At 37.6% G+C, this 22,684-nt stretch overlaps 1 protein-coding gene across 1 annotated transcript in view; it reads right to left on the bottom strand.

Moving 5' to 3' along the window:
* Positions 1-22,684, bottom strand: part of DDX10 (DEAD-box helicase 10) — a 270,830-nt gene that overhangs the window by 18,832 nt on the left and 229,314 nt on the right. Inside the window, exon 17 of the mRNA XM_082683226.1 lies at positions 19,412-19,548. Within this exon, the coding sequence (XP_082539352.1) occupies positions 19,412-19,548 (137 nt within the window). The remainder of the gene's footprint in view (positions 1-19,411; positions 19,549-22,684) is intronic.

Below are 22,684 nucleotides of genomic sequence, written 5' to 3'. Positions count from 1 at the left end.
GTGTAGCACATCCATACACTGGACTATTTTCATCAGGCCATGCATGAAAAGACATGCAGGAAATGTGAATGTGGACTGCTCAGTATAAGAAGGCATCTGTAAAGGCCACAATACTTATATCAGCCCACCTATATCACATTCTAGAAGCAAAACTATGGCTATCGGAAAAATACCAATGGTTGCCAGGGTTTGAGTGGAAGGAAGAAGAAAGAACAGGGAGGAAAAGGAAGCAGCAATGAATAGGTAGAGCACAGGGTATTTTCAGGGCTCTGGAGCTATTCTGTATGATACTATCAAAACTCCTAGAACCGACAAGGGAAAGAATGAATCTTAAAAGTAAACTATAAACTTTGGGTGATAATGAATGATGTGTGAATATAGGTTCCCTGATGGTAACAAAGACTAATAAAATGCTGTTAACAGAAAAGGCTGTGGCACAGAGGTGGGGCATAGAGGGAAACACTGCTTTTCACTATTTTTCTACCCAAAAAACTAAAATTGTTTAAAAAAATCTATTCATAAAAATATTTGTCTCGGTCAAAAGAGTTGATATACTACCAGCATAACTCAAATTATTAAAGTTTTCTCTTCTACTCCAAAGAAGAACATGCTGCTTTAACTCATAACCCAGAGTAACTTCCCAGTCTTCAGAAGGAATACTCAGATCATCTCACATTCTCTCTCCTGTTCTCATCAACCTCAGGCTGCCATACGCCCTTCCAGTGAACTGCCACTCTGTGGGCTAGGAGAGCAGCTACTTCTTACCCTCATTGCCTACCACGAAATCAACCAGCATCAGAGTCAGGACAGACATGGGTAAAGGACAATGATATGAGGAGCCCAGGAATCTCTGGCTGGAGTACGTGTAAGTGTATAGCCACGACTATGCTATTAGAATAAATATTTAAATTCTGTTAATTGTCTGAGCAATTAATGGTTAGAATGTTAGGATGATTATTCCTTCATTACTTAAAGAGAAGGCTTTCAGTAATTCTTCAACTTCCCCCTCACAGATTCTTCCTAACCACCTCATATAAAGTGAGCCCTCCCAGATCCTCTCTCCTTATCCTACAGTGATGGCTTTCAGGGCCCTTACAAAGATCCTTTTCTTCTTTTTGTTTACTTCTTTATGGTCTGTCTCCTGGTAGGGAGAGGCAGGGGGCTAAGTTTTGCTGGGATCTAGTCTTTCTGGATTAGAAAGGGCTGGGATCTAGTCTTTCCTCTGCTCAGATGTTGAGCAGAATACACTACATGATATTTTAACATTCTCTTCACTACATCATTCATCATTTCAATCAAATCTGTAGGATACTTTTGCAGACTGTTTTGAATGTAAAGCCCACCACATAATGAATGATTTTGATGAAGAAGAAAATGAAAAGTAGATATCCCAGAGGACATTCCATTCTATCTTGTAAATACATATACCCATTTAAAAATTCCTATCAGAGTTCTGCTCTTAGTTATTGAAAAGATTATCATATATTTATGATCCTATTACATATAATACTCTTTCTTTTTACCTTTATTAGATTATCACAAAAACCTTGCAAGGTAAAAATTATCTTCATTTGACTAGTGAAGAAAATTGAGGGTCACAGAGATTAAGTAACTTGTCCATGGTCCAAAACTTACAAAAGGAAGGAAGATTCAAATTCAGGTCTAACTCCAAAAGCCAGTTTTCACACAAGGCTAACTAGCTTGCCTTTGTCTTAATAGACCTAATTTCACAAAATTCCTACCTGTCCCCATGTTGCAAAGTTTATGATAATATGGCACACAGATCAATATTCCCAAATTATATGCGGTGGTTTATGTGGGAAGGCATTCAGTCTCTTAGTCCCTAGAACTTGATGTAATTCTTATTTAATACCTGCTACAGCAATTATTTCTGAGGTACAGATGCCTCTCAGACCATCCCACCAGGAGTAGACACGTTTAAATTCCTATGTATTAAAAGAGAAAGGCAAGGGCACTGGGGTGGCTCGGTTTGTTGGGCTTCTGACTCTTGATTTTGGCTCAGGTAACAATCTCATGGGTCACGATCAAGCCCTGAGTCAGGCTCCACGCTCAGCAGGGATTCTGCTTGAGATTCTCTCTCTCCCTCTCTCCCTTGCTGCCACTTTCACACACACACGCTCTCTCTCTCCCAGATAAACCTTTGAGAAAAACAGAAAGGCAAAAGGAGAGGCTAATTCACTGGCAGGATATTTTTCCATGTAGAGGAAACACCTAGGTCTTACACCACTTGATTTTTTAAAATTCTCTGTCTGACCCTTAGGAAGTTTTAGCCAGACTTACACAAGTGGGGAGGAACACGACAAATGAAACCTTACAAGAAAAAGAACATAATCATTAGTACCTGTCATGAATAGGAAAACCGCTCGTTGTTAAACAGCATACTTTAAATAAATGATGTGTGAATTAAATCCAATAAAAAGAGATTAGAACGTCCTCTGTAACCTGGAAACCATACTCCCTGGGCTGCAAGGATGCTGCAGTCAGAACGACTACTCCAAGCCTTAAGAATGTTCCAAGCACTGTGTGTTATGATTGTGGCCAAGGCACTACAGAAGAAAATGATCTGCTGGGGAATCCTGTCAACTTCTCACCTGGTATATGCAGGCTTAGCAAAAATACAATGCAGTGCAGTGAACACCAAACTTCCAAGGACACTGGGGCAAGCAGTTCCAATTATTAAGTGATAAAATGGCAGCCAAAGTCCCTGGGGATTCTGTAAGCCTGACACTAGAAAAGAGACCGCAGCTGGAAGCACCATGATGGCTTGCTCATGTTCGAGCTCTTAACCTCTGTAGCAGCTGCATTTATTCACGTGCAATTAGGGATGTGCACATTTGTGCACATTCATCATAAAACAGGGATCGACATCAATGCCCCAGCCTTTTTAGAAACCTAACAAAAGCCAGGACAGAGCGCACACTGAAGAAAGCACACTCCCTTTGCTATAGAGTCTGTGCAGCTTTCAAATTCTTGCTTTTTCTCTCCCTTTTTTTTGGGGGGCGGGGGGATGCAAAGGAAAGAAATCAGGTGAAACTGCCAACTAATATAGCTGTAAGGAAGCTGAGGACTGAGATGGGAAACAGTGAGTATTCACTTACACAGAAGCCCTTGAGTTTCTCTTTACAACATGCTGCTGAATCATTTGGAAAGCTACCAAGAGTCAGCACCTGAGTGCCCAAGATTGTGCCTCTTTTGTATAAAGCTCTCCTTCTGCATTCATATCAAGAAATGCAGCCTGGATTTTTTCCTAAAGAATTTTAAGCTAATAGCTAATAATAAATAAGCTTGGGACCATTAAAAAAAAAATCTCAGAAATCTCTGTATCCATCCTTAAGAATAGGCACTCTGGTATTCAAATATGTTGTGCCAGAGACCTTCCCTCTTATCATAAGTTTTAATTTACAAGGCCATGGCAACAGTCCTAATGAAGATTAATTACTGCAGTACATTCCATAAAATCTGTCCAGCTTTGTTCTGATGGTGAAGGCTCCCGCATGCAGAAATGGAACTGAAATGCATCCTGTTCTTAACACTTTTTTTCTAGCTGCTCAGGACTAAAACTGGACTTAAAAAAAAATGTAGTCAACAAAAGACTAATTGGCTCAGCACCCATTACAAACCTGAGTAAAAGCAAAAGATCCCCTTTAGGTCAAAGTTCTAATAATGAGAAAAGGCTGGGGTTGGTGAGAAGAAATAGAAGGCAGAGGACCGCGATCACATGAACGGTCCATGTACATGTTTCCTTCTGAAAAATGCACATGTCATTTAGGACTGGCAAAAGTTCTGGCCCCATCTCTATTTTTCTGGTTCATAAATCCACTTCAGAATTCAATGAAAATAAATGGTTCACTTTTCCAGATAAATGCATGGGCGTGTCTACTCAGTATGTATGCCCACACCATCATTTTTGCATACAATTTCAAGATGTTCAAGATTCCTCTACAGCTGATCTGTAGATCCCAGATTAACAATCCCTGCTCTGCAGTAATTTAGAAGACAGACATAGTTATTCCTCTTCCCTCAGATTAAAATAAATTCAACACCCATACAAGCTAGGTTTTTTTTTAAATTCATGTTTTTTGTTTTTGTGTGTGTGTGTTTTTTTAAGGCTTTATTTATTTATTTGAGAGAGAGAGACAGTGAAAGAGAGCATGAGAGGGGAGAAAGTCAGAGGGAGAAGCAGACTCTCCAAGGAGCAGGGAGCCTGATGTGGGACTCGATCCCAGGACTCTGGGATCATGACCTGAGCTGAAGGCAGATCGCTTAACCAACTGAGCCACCCAGGAGCCCCAACCTAGGTTTATAGTATGTATTTTTCTCACCGCTAATGTGTATGTAACCCATTTTGTGCTTCCCAGAAGCACATCAGCGTTTCTGTAGTATTTGTAGTAGTATCTGTTTTCGATATTCAAGATCATTCCCTGCCCAAACTTGTCCCCAGTGTTCCAGATATCTGGAAAAGTTAAGTTTTATGGTTTAGTCTTACTCCTCATTAGACTTTCAAATGATTTCAAGAGAAAGAAAACCCAATCTTCAGCAAAGCTGTCCATTAAAGAAATACTGACAGGAGGGCGGGGCTCAATATGGTGGCACAGCAAGATCCAAATCTCACTTCTTCCCATGGTCACAATGAATTTAGTTACATATGAAATAATCTACTCTGAAAAAAGACCTGATAACTAGATGAAGAGAGCCTCCACAACAAAGGATAAAAGAGTAGTCCTGAAACAAGTAGGACAAGTGACACAGCCTTGCCAAAATAATAAACACAAAACAGTAACTAAGCCCAGGAGAGATGCATAATTGGGAGGAATCTCACAGATACAGAACTATTCCCAAAGAAGTCAGGGGTCTATGCTCCACATCAGGCAACCAAGCTCTAGATGCTGCACAGGAGAGGTGAGCCCCCAAAATGCCTATGGAAACCAATGGGAATTACATGTAGGAGAAGTGTAGGGAACAGAGAATATGCTTATAAAAGGCTTTCAAGAGACTCCCTCACTCTGGGACCTGGTACAAAGATACCAGTTTCAATACTGCCTAGACCACATGTGAAGGAGACCAACTTAGTGATCTTGAGGAGTCTGCCAGAGAGGCAGGAACACGGTAGGACTCTCCGGGGACACAGACATTGGCAGGGGTCATTTCTGAAGTCTTAATTCTAACTTGCTGGTGCCAGTCCTGGAAGGCACCATTGTGGAACTCTTCCTCAAGCCTCTTGGCACTGGAGGGTGCCCACTGCTGAGTGATCTGCCTACCTCCACACTCCAGCCAGGCCAGGAAAAAGCCCTGCCCACTCCAGTGCCACAGCAGCACAGTGCAGCCAGGCTGTACAACATCCCCACACACTCCTGTGCCACAGCAAGAGGGCCCCTCCACAGCAGGCAGGCGCATGGAACTCATACAGGGGAATGCCCCCCGGAGTTCCTGGTGCAAGTGGCCAAGGGGGATATCATCTCTGAGCTCCATGAGACATCTGCTATACAACGGAACTCTTTCTGGGATAGGGGAAGTAGATATTTTACCTAATATTTAGAAACAAACACAGAGAGGCAAATGAGGAGACCGAGAAATATGTTCCAGATCAGAGAACAAGAAAAAGCCTCAGTAAAAGACCTTAATAAAATAGAGATAATTGATCCATCTGATAAAGAGTTCAGAGTGATGTTCATCACTGAACTCAGGAGAAGAATGGATGAATACAGTGAGAACTTCAAGGAGATAGAAAAATATAAGAAAATATCAAGCAGAAGTCACAGAGCTGAAGAATAATACCTGAACTGAAATATCAAACAACTGTTTTCACCTTGACACTGCAGCAAAAAGAAAAATAATTTTTTAAAGAGAGGATATCTTAAGGGACCTTTGGGACAACATCAAGTGGAATAAAATTTGCATTACAGGGGGCCCAGAAGGAGAAAAGAAAGGGCCAGAAAACTTTTTTGAAAACAGGAAGGCAACAACATTTCAGATCAAGGAAGCCCAGAGAGTTCCAAAAGAGATGAACCCAAAGAGAGCCACACAGATTATAATTAAAATGGTTAAAATTTAAAGATAGACACTCTTTCTTTTCAATGAAGTGGCCAAGTGGCTCATGGATGGTGGCCTTGTGGACACAAATAGGCAGACCTTTATGAAGACCCTGACAGGCAAGACCACCACCCTTAACTATGAGCCCAGCGATACCACGGAGAAGGTCAAAACCAAAATCAGAGATGAGGAGGGCATCCTGCCTAACTAGCAGCATCCAACTTTGTGGAGCAAACAGCTGGAGGATAACCACACTTTCTCAGACTACAATATCCAGAAAGAATCTACCCTGTACTTGGTACTTCACCTGCAGGGTGGCATCACTGAGCTGTTCCTCTGCCAGCTGGTGCAGAAATACAACTGTGACAACAAGATGATCTGCTTCTAGCGTCATGCCCATCTACACCCTGTGCTATCAACTGCCACAAGCAGGTGGCACCCCAACAACCTGCACCCCAAGAAGTAAAATAAGGCCCCTCCACTGGCTCTTCCTTTGCCCACATGGTTCCCTCCTGCCTGGGATCCAAGGCTCTGGGGCCTCAATAAAGTTTCCCTTTCAGTGACTGGGTGTCATTGGGGGAGATAGTTAAAGACAGAATCTCCAAGCAGCAAAAAAAACCAACTTGCTAAGTACATGGGAAATCCTCTAAGGCTTTCTGCAGAGTTTTGAGCAGAAACTTTACTGGAGTAAGAAAGTGGCATGACATATCCAAAGTGTTGCAAGGAAACTTTTTCCAACCAAGAAATTCTCTACTCAGCATAGTTATCATTCAGAGTTGAAGGGGAGATTAAGAGTTTTCCAGATAAACAAAAGCAACAACAACAAAAGAGTTAAAAAAAAAAAAAAAGAGTTCATTTACCACTAAACTGGACTTACAAGAGATGTTAAAGAGATTTCTTTAAGCTGAAAAGAAATGACACTAATTAATAACAAGAAAATATAGGAAAGTAAAAATCTCACTGGAAAAGATAAATATATACAAAAAACAGTGGATCAATCATTTAGCTTTAGTAGAAAGCTAAAAAGACAGTAGTGGTAAAAGTACCCAAACTATAATAATTAGTTAAGGGATGCATAAAATAAAAAGATAAAAAATGTGACATCAAAATACAAAATGTGTGTGTGTGGGGGGGTAAAAATATAAATTTTTCTAATGTGTTCAATTTAAGTTCCTATCAACTTAAAACCAACCATTATATATGTTATATATGAACCTCATATGGTAACCACAGAACAAAAATTTACAGTAAATATACATCAAAGAAATGAGAAAAAAATCCAAACAATACTACAGAAAGCCATCAAACCACAATGAAAGAGAGAATAAAGAAAGGAACAGAGGAACTACAGAAAAGTCAGAAAACAAAGAGAAAGGAATCCATGCCAATACTAAAGAAATTCATCATCAATCACAAGGGAGGAAGGCAAGAGAAGAAGGAACAAAGAACTACAAAAGCAATTTGAAAACAATAAACAAAATGGCAATACATATATACCAATTGATAATTCATTACTTTAAATGTAAAAAGACTACACTTTTCAATCAAAAGACAGAGTGGTTGAGTGGATTTAAAAAAAAAAAAAAAAAGGATGACCCATCTATATGCTGTCTAAAAAAGACTAACTACCAAAGTAAGGACACCTACAGGCTGAAAGTATAGGAATGGAGAAAGACATTCCAGGCAAATGGAAATGAAAAGTGGTGTAGCAAAACTCTTACCTAACAAAACAAACTTTAAAACAAATACTGCAGGGATGCCTGGGCGGCTCAGTTGGTTAAGCAGCTGCCTTCGGCTCAGGTCATGATCCCAGCGTCTTGGGATTGAGTCCTGCATCGGGCTCCTTGCTCAGCGGGGAGCCTGCTTCTGCCTCTGCCTGTGCCTGCCATTCTGTCTGCCTGTGCTCGCTCACTCTCTCTCCCTCTCTCTCTCTGATAAATAAATAAAATCTTTAAAAAAAAAATACTGCAATAGAAGACAATGTCTGTAATAGACAAATACTGTAATAGAAGACATTACCACACAATGATAAAGGGGTCAATCCAACAAGAATATGTAATATTTATAAATATATATGCATCCAACATATGAGCAACAAAATACATAAATACTGACAGGCCTAAAGGGAGAAACTGACAGCAATATAATAATAATAAGAAACTATAATATCCCACTTACATCAATGGACAGATCATCCAGAGAGGAAATCAAAACAGAAACATCAGTTTTAAATGACACATTAAACCGATGAGCTTAATAAATGTATATGTAATATTCCATCCAAATAAGCAGAATGCACATTCTTCTCAAGTATATATGGAACATTCTTCAGGAGAGCTCACATGTTAGGCCATGAAACAAGTCCCAATAAATTCAAAAATTTAAATCAAGCATCTGTTCCAATCACAATGGTATAGAGAAGAAAACTAGCACAACTACAAAAAGCACAGCAGTTCAACAACATGCTCCTAAACAACCAATAAGTCACTGAAAAAAAAAATCAAAGGAGAAATAAAAAATTACCTAAAGACAAATGTAAACAAAGTATGATACACCAAATTCTATGGGATACACCAAAAGTGGTTCTGTCAGGGAAGTTCACAGCTGTATAGGCCTCAAGACCTCAAGAAACAAGAAGAATCCCAAGTAAGCAATCTAAATTCACACCTAAAGCAACTAAGAAAAGAACAAATAAAGCTAAAGTTAGGAGAGGAAAGGAAATATTAAGATCACACCAGAAATAAATGAAATAGAAACTAAAACAATAATAAAAAAGAAATTTTTCATTCAATTAGGTTCAATGAAACTAAGAGCTGGTTCTTTGAAAAGATCAAAAAAATTGAAGAACTTTTAGCCAGTCTCAAGAAAAATCAAACTCGTCTCAACCAAAATCAAGAAAAAAGGAGAGGACTCAAAAAATAAAATCATAATAAAAGATAACGACTGACACCATAGCACAAAGGACCATAAGAAACTACTACAAACAACTATATGCCAACAAATCAAACACTCTACAAGTAATGGATAAATTCCTATAAACACACAATCTTCAAGGAATGAATCATGAATATAGAGAAAATCCAAATTGACCAACTTCTATAAGGGAAGTATATCCTTAATCAAAAACTTCCCAGAAACAAAAGCTCAGGACCAGATGGTTTCACTGGTGAATTCCTCCAAACATTTAAAGAAGATCAAATGCCCATTCTTCTCAAATTCCTCCAAAAAACTGAAGAGGAGAGAATGCTTCCAAACTCATCTGGCAAGGCCAGCATTACTCTGATACAAAAACCAAAGACACCACAAAAAAAGAAAACTACAGGCCAATATCCTTGATGAACATAGATGCAAAAATTCCCAACAAAGTATTAGCAAACCAAGTTCAGCAATACATTAAAAGGGATCACACACCATGATCAAGTGAGATTTATTCCAGGAATGGAAGATTGATTCAACATCTGTAACTCTACCAACATGATACAGCACATGAAGAATAAAAATCATATGATCATGTGATCATCTCAATAGATGCATAAAAAACATTTGACATCTATGACATCTATGACAGAAACTCTCATAGAGGTATAAAGGGAATGTACCTCAACATAATAAAGGCATACTGACAAACCCACAGTTAACATCATTCTCAATGGTGAAAAACTGAAAGTTTTCCTCTTAAGATTAGGAACAAGACAATGCCCACTCTCATCACTTTCATTGAGTATAGTACTAGAAGTCCTAAGCACAGTAATTAGGAAATAAATAAACAGATAGATAGATAGATAGATAGATAAATAAAATGTCAGAAGAAGAAAGAATTGAAAAGAAAAAGTAAAACCATCACTATTTGCAGAATAACATGCTATTACTGAAAACCCCAAAGTCATCAAAAAACTGTTAGAACTAATAAATACATTCAGTAAAGTTATAAGATGCAAAATTAATATACAGAAATCGGTGGTGTTTCTATACACTAATGATCAAATGTAAGAGAAATTAAAATTGCATCTAAAAGAATAAAATACCAAGGAAAAAATTTTAACCAAGGAGGTGAAAGACCTGTATACTAAAAACTGTAAGACACTGATGAAAGAATCTGAAGACTCAAATAAATGGAAAGATACTTTGTGCTCATGGATGGAGGAATTAGTATTGTGAAATGTCCACATAACCAAAGGAATCTATTGATTTAGTATAATCCCTATCAAAATTCCAATGGTATTTTTTCACAGAAGAGTACAAATAATCCTGAAATTTGTATGGAACCACAGAAGATCCTAAGAAGCCAAAGTAATCTTTAACAGGAGAACAAAGCTAGAGGTAGCACATTTCTTAACTTCAACTGTACTAAAAGCTATAGTAATCCAAACAATATGGAATGGGCACAAAACAGACGCACAGTCAATGGAACAGAACTATAAATAAACCCACATCTATAGAGATAATTTGGGACAAATGAGCCAAGAACATATAATGCAGAAAGGCTAGTCTCTACAATAAATAGTGTTGAGAAAATTGGTCAGCCAAAACTGGACTGTCATCTTACACCATACACAAAAATTAACTCAAAATGGATTAAAGGTGTGAACAGAAGACTTGAAACCATAAAATTTCTGGAGAAAAGCTTATGCAGTAAGCTCCTTGACATCAATCTCAATGATGTGTTTGTAAATCTGACTCCAGGGGCAATGGAAGCAAAAGCAAAAATAAACAAATGGGACTACATCAAACTAAAATCTTCTGTACAGCAAGGGAAATCATCAAAATGAAAAGGCAACCTACTGAATGGGAGAAGGTATTTGCAAACCATATCGATAAAAGGTTAATAACCAAACTAAATAAAGAATATGTGAATCAACAATTGAAAAAAAAGACCTTAAAAAATAGGCAGGCCATCTGAATAGATCTTTCTTTCCAAAGAAGACATACAAATGGCCAACAGATACATGAAATGATATTCAACATCACTAACCATGCAATTCAAAACTACAATGAGATATTACCTCACACCTGTTAGGACGGCTATTATCAAAAGGGCAAGAAATAGCAAGTGTTGGTGAGGATGTGGAGAAACAGGAACCCTTGTGCACTGTTGGTGGGAATGCAAACTTTACAGCCACTGTGGAAAACAGCACACAGATTCCTCAAAAATTAGGAACAGATCTACTGCATGATCCAGCTTTTCCACTTCTGGTATTTATTCAAAGACGACGAAAACACCAATTCAAAAAGATATATGGACTCCTATAGGTTCACTGTAGCATTATTTACAATAACTAAGATACAGAAAAAACCTGAATGTCCATCAATAGATAAATGGATAAAGTTGTGGTATAAGCAAACAATGGATTACTACTCAGCCATAAATAAGAACAAAACCTTGCTATTTGTGACAACATGGATGGACCCTGAGGGCATTATGTTAAGTAAAATAAATCACACGGAGAAAAGTACTGTATGATTTTACTCATACACAGAATCTGAAAAACAAAACAAAACAAAGGAAATGAACAAACAAAAGAATACCACAATAAGCTCACAGATAACGGAGAACAGACTGATGGTTACCAGAAGGGAAAGGAGTTGGGAGTGTAAGTGAAATGGGTAAAGGGAGTCAAATTGTATGTTGACAGATGGTAAGCAGACTTTTGGTGGTAATTATTTTGTATTCCATATATTTGTCAAATAACAATGTTGTACACCTTAAAGTAATATAATGTTATATACTAATATTATCTCAATTTAAAAAATACTTATAATGGCAAAAGCAAAAGTAAACAAAATCAAACAACATAAATGAAAAAAACCTAAACAAGGTACAACCTAGACCTCTAAAAGGGGAGTAGATAAGGAAATTATGGTGTATAAATAATGGAGTGCTATATAATCATTAGTTAGAAATTCATTCTACATGAGGCCATGAAGAAATGAAGAAAAGGATCGTCCTAAGAAAGTGTTGTACTCAATAAATAATCTTTTCAGTGAAAACAAAGTTGCCACGTACCAGACTCTGGGTAGCAGCCATGAGAACCCTACTAGTTGGTTAATTACCCTTGCTACATGGTTCTTTTGGCTTCTTGGCATTGGACTCATTCATCATCGTCCCAGAGGCCCTAACACTTCTGAAACATGACAAACTTCTGTTACTGAGTCCCAGTTATACAGTGGTTGGCTAAATGAGAGAAACAGAAAGCACAGGGCAAAAAACCGGGACCGCAAATAAGGTCACATTGGGAGTCTCCTAAATTCTAAATTTCCTAAATACATCTTCCCCATCCTAAACCTCACCCAGAAAATAACACTTTTCCCTCCTTGATGGGTAGCATCCTTTCCCCTGTGAATCCCAAGACAAATAATACTGCTTTTCCCCACACCCAACCAATCTAAGTTTGTTCATTCATGCTATGTGCCACACAGGATATTCTTTTTGTTTTGTTTCATTTTGTTGTGTTGTGTTGTGTTGTGTTTTGTGGACAATGACAAAGTGGAGAAAGACCAAATGAACACAATTTAAAGAAAGTCAAGTAAAATTAACTCCTTGTCAACCACAATTCACATGAAGTTCTGATCAAAGCCCTATGAAATGTGATAATTCATTGTATTTCACAAATAAGAAGAGACGATGGAGATTTTCCCTTGAAAGCTGCGAGGCATATTAGAATCAGATAAGTTTCCTGAAGTTACAAAGAGTGAAAGGAAAGAATGGCAGGCACACAATAAAGTCAATATATCATTAAGCTGAGCTGACTTCTTTCCTCATCTGCCACCCACAACTAGATTCACCAGCGAAAGGAGATTCAAGTAAATGGAACTGTAGTTAACAGTATTTTTCTTTTCACAAAACTTAGACTCTGAGGGAAAAAAAAATTCCCCTTAAAAAATAAGCACCAATAATTCCAGTAAAATTCATATAAAATATGGAATGTGCATAACTGGTCCCAACCAAAAACAGTTAAAAAGAAATGAAAATGCTTTCTGGCCATTTTCCTTCCCCAGAAATTCTCCTCTGAGTCATATGTATTTATGTTGCAGGTGGAAAGCCTTCCACATGTTACAAAGCTGACTGTTTAGTCCTAGAAGAGAAGTTGGGTAGCAAGAAGTAGTGAAAAAATGTCACAGAACAACATGAGGAGACACCACACAGAAGAACGTGGGTCACCTCCGTTACACGGGAGACAAATCTTAAAGATAATCAAGTTCACTCAAAACCAGAAAGCTAACAGGGAACACAGCTGAAAAATAAAACAAAACCCCCAACAAATGAAAAAAACAGAACAAAAATCTTTCATCAATCTTTCGATGCAGAGCTGTGTCGCAAAAGCCGAAAAGGACAACTCCAGATGGGAGATGTAAAGCAGTTTACTCTGTGCAGGAAAAGGCGTCAATCCATATAGAAGTTATCATGTCTGAACTATGCCAACAGTCTCAGTACAAATTATAGATGTAATGGGTCTTATGCCACCTAGAATAATCGACCAAGTACGCCTCCCCTGGAAGGATTTTTTATAAAACAATCTGCCATGGCCAGAAACTGGTCTGTGAAAAAAACACTGACACATTATCAGGCAGTAGAAGTCTAACCACAACCTTCTTCTCTTTTCTTTTTTTTTTTTGGTTTGAAAAAGGTTAGGATTATAAATATTAAAAACTTAATTTGACTGAATAATGACTATCTTGAACACCCAGCTGCTTCTTTTTCATCGTATTCAATACTTTGCAAATTTTCATCATTAGCAATTCACATGAAGATGGCCATAAACCAAGGATGATGAATGCTACTAGATATACAAAAATTAATCTTACATTACATGCTCAAAACTGAATCTCCCAGCTTGTGAGGAACAGCTAAAAGGAACAATTTTAGTGAAAGAAGAGTTTAATTGGAATATGGTTAAAGATACTCTTATTTCATTTCAAAGACCGCACAATTGAGAAGGGCAACCTATCTTCTCCCTGCTCAGGCAAGACTGAAAACTTCATTCAGGTTTCATTCAGATGTCACTCCCTTCAGAAGCTCTTCCAGAGCCACCAAGCCCAGGTTAGATTCCTCACCTGAGCTCCCTCCCTCCCTACCTTGCTCACCTCCACCTCTCCCAGGGCACAGATCACAGCAAGTATCCATCCTATTTTTCCCTAATTGCATGCTTAGCTATCTGCAACCTCTGCTAAACTAAAAACATGAGAGCAGAAAGGTTTTTTTTTGTTTTGTTTTGTTTTGTTTTTATGTTTTATCCTCTGTACCTGCACTCACTATTACCTGATACATGATTACTAAAAAACTCTTAGTTGAAAGAACAGACAGAAGAAATATTACAACAAGCTGGAGACTAACCAGTACGGGGATATTTTTAATTCTTAAATAATTAGAACATGATTTAAATAATACAGAAAGTTCTTACTCCAGTTCTTGGCACCACATATAGAAAATAGCCAAATATTCTGAAAGCAGTATAAATACATTTACATAGCCTGTTGGGGAGATCAAGAATTAAAAAATCACTTAGTACAAAGACAATTCTAATACTTGAGGTCTTTCTTCCTCTGAAGGTATAAAAGTCTGTATCAAAATTCACTAGAGGCAAGAACATGATTCTGTGCCATTCCTAGCAGACCAATGAATCCCACAATGCTACCAAGTCCAGTGCAGCAAAGAGCTAGGTTCCTACCAAACTGTTCTATTTTAGTAACAACGAAGATAATGACAAATGCTAACACATCGTGTAGTAACTCTACCTATGCTAATTCCACAGTAAGGAGGAACCAGAAGGGAAAGCTACAGAGTAAAACACAGCCTGGGCCAATGTGTAAGCAGGATGGAAGATGAGGAAAGAGACCACATGGTGTTAAAGCAAGCTCTCCCTTCTCTGTTTTCAAAAATAGCACACAAAAGCTCGGAGCCTCTGCCGGAGACCAGCCATCTGCTGCTGACTAGACAGGTGACACCCTCTGTACTATGGGGGACACTACTGTTCCTCCTATCCCACTGCTCTCTTTCTGGGGATAAATGAGCTACTAATGAAAACATTCTTAAAGCTCCTTCAAAGGAACTAAAGGTCATGTTATTTTCATTGTCGTTGAGAACTCTTTTAAGCAAGAGAACTCTTCTTGTCATGCTAACTTAAAGGAGCTGAATCCCACACATCAGAATCCCAGGAATCGGTGTTAGAGACGACAATTCTGAGATTCTACAGAGGGTTAAGGATGGGTTAAATTCTACTGCACTGTGCTGAGGGAGACAGAGGTACACTCTTCAAAACCCTATTGTGCTTCTCTGAGGAAGAAATATCGATCCTAGATTCAGTCATTCTCCACTACATCTGGCTCTCCTTTGCCTACTTCCTACTGACTATGTCTCTCTATGTAGAGCAACAAAAGTGTTACTCGAGCTGAATATTTCGGGTTATCACTGAGGTAAAGGACAAAGAAATACCTAGAAGAAACTTTCAAAGAAACTGGCTCAAGCTACTTTGGGACTGAGCCATTTTCTAATTGGTGTTATTTGGTCCCATAAAAGTAAACTCATATCAGAAAATGTGAAGTTAATAAGCAGAGAATAACCCACTGGGAGAGCAAAGATGACCAAGAGGCTGACACACTCACTGCTGCTTCAATTACTGAGCTGAGATTAGAAACAACACAGCAAATAAAAACCCGTGAGCATGCCAGGAGAGCCCTCGAAAGCTGACATCACAAAATCCCAGCACCTCTTCCTGTTTATGGGAGGTGAAGGAAAAAAGATGCAGCCCAACTCAGACAATACAGTAAAACTGTGCTGGTGCTGGTATTATAAACAGCAGGAACAGCAGCAATGACCACTGTCAAAATTCTAGTGTATATGGATTTACCTGTGAATACTTTTACTTATCTAAATACAATTTTGGTTTTAGTTTACATTTATCTTTATTCATTTTCACTGAGGTCATTTTAACAGAGAAGGGGAAAGGGAAAAAATGGAGGTAGAGTATACACAGGCATTTCACACTTCGGCTACACCTTGTAACTACCCGACACTCTGCCTTAGTTTGGGAATGGCAAATAGGTTTTACCTTGAGTAGGAATCCCAACTGATTGATACAGGCTGTACTGAGAAGGTCCACTTGGGCTAAATGCAAAGGAATATACACAAAGTGTATACTGGACAAGTATAATATGGACCTGCCATCCTGGTTCTACTCCAGTGGGAGATTTTGCTCCTTAAGGGATATGTGGCAATGTCTGAGATAATTCTGGTTGTCCCAACTAGGGAAGCACTGGTGGTAGAGGCCAGGGATAGTGTTCAACAGTCTACAATCACTCCCAATCCACCAAAACTAAGAATTATCTATATAGGAGGTTAGTAATGTTGAAGTTGGGAAACCATAATCTAGTCACATCTATCCTATAGTTAGTTCATGGATCAAGTCTTTACCCAAATGACATAAAACTAGTCTTGGACTATGTTCCTGAGCCACCCTTCCTAATGCTAGAGTAATTCTATATAACTTCATTGGAGTATTAGAAACATGGAATCAATTTGATTTATGCACATTATCATGATAGGTCCCTAACTTGGTACTGTGATCACACATTATTTTATCTCCTGAAGCCTTGGTTTCTTTATCTACAAGAAGAGAGGGTACACTAGATAATCACTGACATCACAAACAAAAACAAAACTGCTAGGAAGTCCTTACATGTGCCAAAGGGAATAAGCCCTGGTTGGTAATTTCCCCAACATAAGATGATCTCTTTTCAGTATAGGACAAGTTTACCAATTCCTTTTCATTTCTGTTAATACAGTTTAATAGCTGTGCCTGAAATTAAAACCATTTAAATTTTCATGTAATGTTTAATTATTTTCCATCTGAACATTTAAGATGCTTTGGCATCTTAAGGTATTCTAGTCTTCTTGTCCCTCACCATTACACTATCTGAAGTTAGCTTCTCCAGTTCTCCAACCATCTATTCTATTCTCTTATATCATTTAAACTATTAGGACCAATTATATAGGTGCTGATGGTTAGACTTTTCTTTTTTTGCTCTACAATTCTCCTTCATCAATCAATTAATCAATTCAAATATTTCAGGACCTTCTCTGTGCCTATGATAATAACAGTGGACAAAGAAGTAGAGGCAGGAGCTACAGCTATTGACACAAAACACAGTTTCAAGCTTGGAAGCATTTACAGGCCAGTTAAGAGGGTGGAGCACAAGAAGCTACTAGAGAACAAGTTATACTAACGAGGTGGTAGCAAAGAAATGTCACTATGAGGGTAAGAAATGCCAGAAGAATGAAATGACATGTCTGCTGCACACAGATTAAGGATGATCTAGAAGCCATCATAGGAATTGTTAGGGAAAAAAATCATTATGAATCAGATGCAGAAGGAATGCTGGCATGTAGCAATGACTTCAAAGGTAGGTTCTATGTTTTAAACATATGTTAGATGGATAGGAAAATATCACTGAATCACAGGGAGAGCCCATGAATGTTCTCTCCAGAGACTAAAATTATACAGAAACATTTGGAGATGTTAAAAAAGCCAAAATAGGCCTCAAATGGAGTCACTTGTGCCAAGCCCCACATCAATAAACCAGGACTTAATACCTAGCCTAGTTGTGGGTTCAGCCCCTCCCACGAAAGTGACCCAGAACCAGATAATTTGGAATCACTAGTGAGGTCATCTGCCCAAGAGACCCCTTCCATCCCCTATAGGAAGGTGATCTTGCCTGAAATAAGCCTCTCTTTGATAAACAAAACCAACCAAACAAACAAATCCTTTTCCTGCTCCTCCCTACCTATAAAAGTCTTTCATTTTGTGCCGGAGCTACACAGAGTGCCTTTGTATATGCTAAATACATATGTATATGCTATGTGTATATACATATGTATATATATGTGTGTATATGTGTATATACATATGTATATGCTATGTATATGTAAATACATATGTATATGCTAAATGGGATATTGCCTGATTTCCTGAATTGTTGAATAAATCCATTAGAATCCAAGTTTTACTCAATTGAATGTTGTCTTTTAAAAGAAGTTAAGGATATAAAGTCATATGTGTTGAGTGAGACCACATCTATCAGAATGGAGATCCCATAAACCAACTGTGAAAAAGGGACATTTATTTTAATATATGGGGAAGCACCCACTTAACCACTTAACGAACTGCTAGTTCTCCAATGTCTCAACATGGGCACCAAGGAACTTTCTGAAGCAAAGTGTGAATATTTCCCCTTAAAGATCAATTTTTCAAGATTAGGACTACAGCCCCGAACCTAAATTATTTAACCCTATGGCACCTATTTATATATTTTTCTAAGTCATAATCAAATTATTTTCACCTGTGGTACCCCTTTGGTAGTAAAGCTAGTATGTTCACTACCTGGTCAGCTTTATGTCCACTAGAAATACTAGAAAACCATTAGGTCCACTACCTAGTGGTCCAATAGCAAATGTCTCAAATTTTTGGCATCAGTTGGGAAGACAGTATTTTAGATGTCATTTCAGTATTGTAAAATAATTATATGTTTATATGAACACAAGAGTAACTCTGAAATGATTCCCCCTTTAGCATTTACTCTTTAGGGGATAACTTTTTTGAGATTTTTTTATAATGTTCTTACTTAAAACCAGATTATAGCTCTTTGTGGCCTCTCTCTCCAACTCCCAAATCCCTGAGCTAATAGTCAGGGTTCCAACGAGCACTCTATGCTTCAGTCAAATGAACTTCGGCTGTCATCAGTACCTCCATTCTGCCTAAAGAGTCTCACTGGTTTAGAATGTCCACAAAGTTCAGTGCCATCAACTCTTAAACCAACACAATCACAACATAATCTAATACACAGTACTTTGAAAACAAATGCTGAGCAAATCACACTATTTTTCAATTCAGTGCATTTCATCTGTTTTTGGCATGGTTGCAAATAAGTTCACATTACAAATGAATGGATGTTAAATTGTGAGAATTTATCAAGGACTGTTTATGTTTAAGTTTTCCATTATTTTATGTATTTGTTATTTAATTTTATATAAAAAATGTGAAAGTGTAACTACCCTTTTTTAAAATTCAGAGAGAATTTTTAACAACACTCTCAATAGAGTCCTTTGACAGTGAATTGAAATAAAATTCTGCCTCTGTTTGCATCAAGTATATCCTCCTAATACTTAAGCATAAAGGATTCAGAAGGAGATAGAACAGAGAAGAGAAAAAACAACTCTTACTATAACTCTTACAAGTAACAGTGATCATAGAAACAATAAGAGAGCCCCCCAAATGATGAGAAAAGCACAAAACATTTGTCTCTATACAACCTCTGCATTCAGAGGAAAAGATACATATACTTAATCCTACTAAAAGTAAAAACATACCTAATTTTATTTTCCAGGTCTTCAGTATCTGATTCTTCAGAGCTTCTGTACTTATCTGGATCTGGAAGTGTGCTCGGATCAAATCCATCATCATCATCATCACTCCAATCCAGAAAGGCTTCCTCTTCATCTCTGACCTAAGAAAACACAAGGGGAGTTGTGGTTTTAAAAAAACGGCTGATGAATAGTCTTATTTCAGGACTCAAATAAACACTTCTCTAATTGATAGCCTCAAACTGGAAGCCTTCTATTCTGGTGAAAGCCATTATTGACTTTCAAAACTACTATCATTTGCAAAGAGAAAGAAAATCCGTGTCATTTCAAAAATAAAATGAAAATATGATTCAGAAAGTAAATCACCATTAAGTCCTTAAACACAACATGGGAAAAATGGTCAGTTTTACTACTTCCACATAACTCAACTGTCAAAGAAATAAAGTATAAAAGTTTTTTTGTGCTCCTATCCATACACATGTGAATTTCAAAACTCCCCAGAATATTACATGAAGATATAAAAGGCCAGATAATAGGGTAGAGAAACTCTCACTTTATGATCACAGTAATCTAAGTGTTAAAATTAATAATCAGATCAATACAAGTTCATTAATAGTAAGGAGTGTTCTAAATTCAAATTCAGTGTAAGTATGAAGTCACTAAAACAATGGAAAAGGAGAGGAATACCAAGAGACAGATGAAGCAGTAACACATGGAATTATCCCCATTTGGGGATAATTCCGTTTTATGCAAGTGGGAACGTAGGTGGGCTCTTTTTTTTTTTTTTTTTGCTTTTATTTTATAGTGGTTTATTTTTGTCAAAGAACAAAGCAATGTAATGTTAAAATACGCTTACTACACATTTATGTAATGACCATCCCTTATAGAAAAAAATTTTTTTGGCACATTGTGCTTCTTATCTACTAGGTTACAAAACTAAACAATTATCACCACATGCATTAAACAGATTATAAGTAGGACTTAAAAAAAAATTCTGGATGAGTTTCTCTCAGTTACCATCTTTATAATTCTTCTTCACACCATATGAGACAAACGTCAATGATTCTGTTTTCAAATGTTTAATGTTCTTTCCCAGGAAGTGAATAACAACTCAGAATAGCATAGCAAGTGACTGTGCAAGGCCATGATAGAGGGCCTCTAACACTTTCTGAACAGCTCTCCCTGGATAACATCTAAACATAACAAAAGGATGAAGAGGAAAAAGAAAAGAAGGATTAGTCATCACTGCAAAAGGCCCCTCTTGCTTTCCTGGTAAAGCTCCCAGCTGAAAATAACAGGCCTGAAAAAACTGTAGCAAAGGTGGGGGTGGGGGGACTTGCCATCAAATGCAGTAAGCAAAGGCCTGCACAGCATACTATATGGTCCACTTGAAAATTCTCAAAGATATCAACAAAATAGAGTGTCATCATATACTCAAAAGCACTAATCTCCTGGGCTACAAGGTATTTCCAATTTTCCAGTCTGATGCTCTCAAAGGAATCTGAAGACAGAGCAGAATCGAAACAGTTCTCAAGTTTTTGGTCTCAGGGTACCTTTATACTTAAAATGTATGAAGGACTCCAAAGTCCTGTGAATGTAGATTATATCTACTGATAATTTACTGTATTAGAAATTAAGACTAAGATTTTTAAAAACTGACTTTAAAGTAACAACAAAATTCACTACATTTTAACATAAATGTCATATTTTATGAAAAAGTCATAATTTCCCAAAATAAAAGAACATTGTTTTAGATTTTTGCAAGTTTCTTTAATAAGTATTTTCCCTTTCTTTCTTCTTTTTCTTTCTCTCTCTTTCTTCCCATTCCTTCCTTCCTCTCTCTCCCTCTCTCTTTCTAGAGGGAGAGAACATGTGCATGTGAGCTGAGGGGGAGAGGCAGGCAAGAGAACAGGAAGAGGAAGAGAGAGTCTCAAGCAGGCTGCACACACAGCATGGAGCCTGACACAGAGCTTGATCTCATGACCCCAAGAACATGACCTGAGCCCAAAACAAGAGTCCGATGCTTAACCAACTGAGCCACGCAGGTGCCCCTTTCATAACTAGTTTAAAAGGAGACAACGGAATGCCCAAATATTCCCCTGCATTCACAATGTGCTGTTCTGGGTGAAGTATATGAAGAAAATCTAGTCTCTCTGAGATAGTTAGGAAAGGGAGGAGTAGTTTAATAGCCTTTTCCGATAACTGTAGTTATGACTTTCCTTTGATAATACAACAAACCCTGATGAGTAGTTTCAGAACAAGTAGTTGCAATATAAAATCTGAAGCCATTCCGTACTGTTAAATTAAAATCCAATGGTCTACTTTTCACTTTGAATATATCTTTAACCAGTAAGTGATGGTGTAATATCATGCATCTGCTATTTGGAAAACACTCCTTCACTTAATTTATGCAGATCTTCCTGATGTGAATCTTCAAGTGCTGACACATCTCATTTTACAATATTTTTAAAAATCACATTTATTAATATCACCATCAATATCATAAGAAGCATCTTTCAAAGTATGGGGAAGCTACTGGTGGATACAAGTTCTCCAAAATTCTAATTTTTTTCTCAGAAAGTAAAATTTTATGATTAACAACAAATATTTTCAGTTTTTCCCTTGAAATGTAAGCAACAAGCAATAATTTTCCTGTGGTGGTTTTCAAACATTTCTCTTTATTATAGAGGAGTTTTACTAGAATACATCTGGGAATGGTTTTGTGTTCCTCTTTCTTGTGGCTCTGCAACCTTCTCACATCTATCATTTCATGTTTTTCACTACATTTGGGGAGTTGGGGCCATTATTTCTTCAAACATTTGCATGCCTCTTTCTCATCTCTCCTTCCACGACTACCAGGACATACATATTGGCCTACTTCACAGTTCCCTGACGTTTTGTTCTTTTTCTTTATCCAGTCTTTTTTCTTCCTGGTTTTTGGACAGGGTCACTTTTACTGGGCCTCCAGGTTTGCTATTCCTTTCTTCTGCTATTTCCAAACTACTTTTGAGCCCATTCTGTATGTTTGGGCACTTTCTTTTTAAACAGTAATTGTGTGTTTCAGCACAATTGTGTGTTTCAGGACTACCCAGCTTTTTTTGTTTTTAATAGTGTTTCCATAGCTCCGCTGAGATTATCTCTGTACTTATTCATTCATACCATATTTTCCTTTAATTCTCTGAACATACTTTCCTTTAATTCTTTGAACATATTTAAAATAGCTGCTTTGAAGTCTGCTAAATTCAAATCTGGCCCAATAGTCTCTTTGACTGCCTTTCT

Source organism: Mustela nivalis, assembly GCF_964662115.1.
Source record: "Mustela nivalis genome assembly, chromosome: 9".
NCBI classification, from domain to species: Eukaryota; Metazoa; Chordata; class Mammalia; order Carnivora; family Mustelidae; genus Mustela; species Mustela nivalis.
This window is presented reverse-complemented; position numbering and strand designations above follow the sequence as displayed.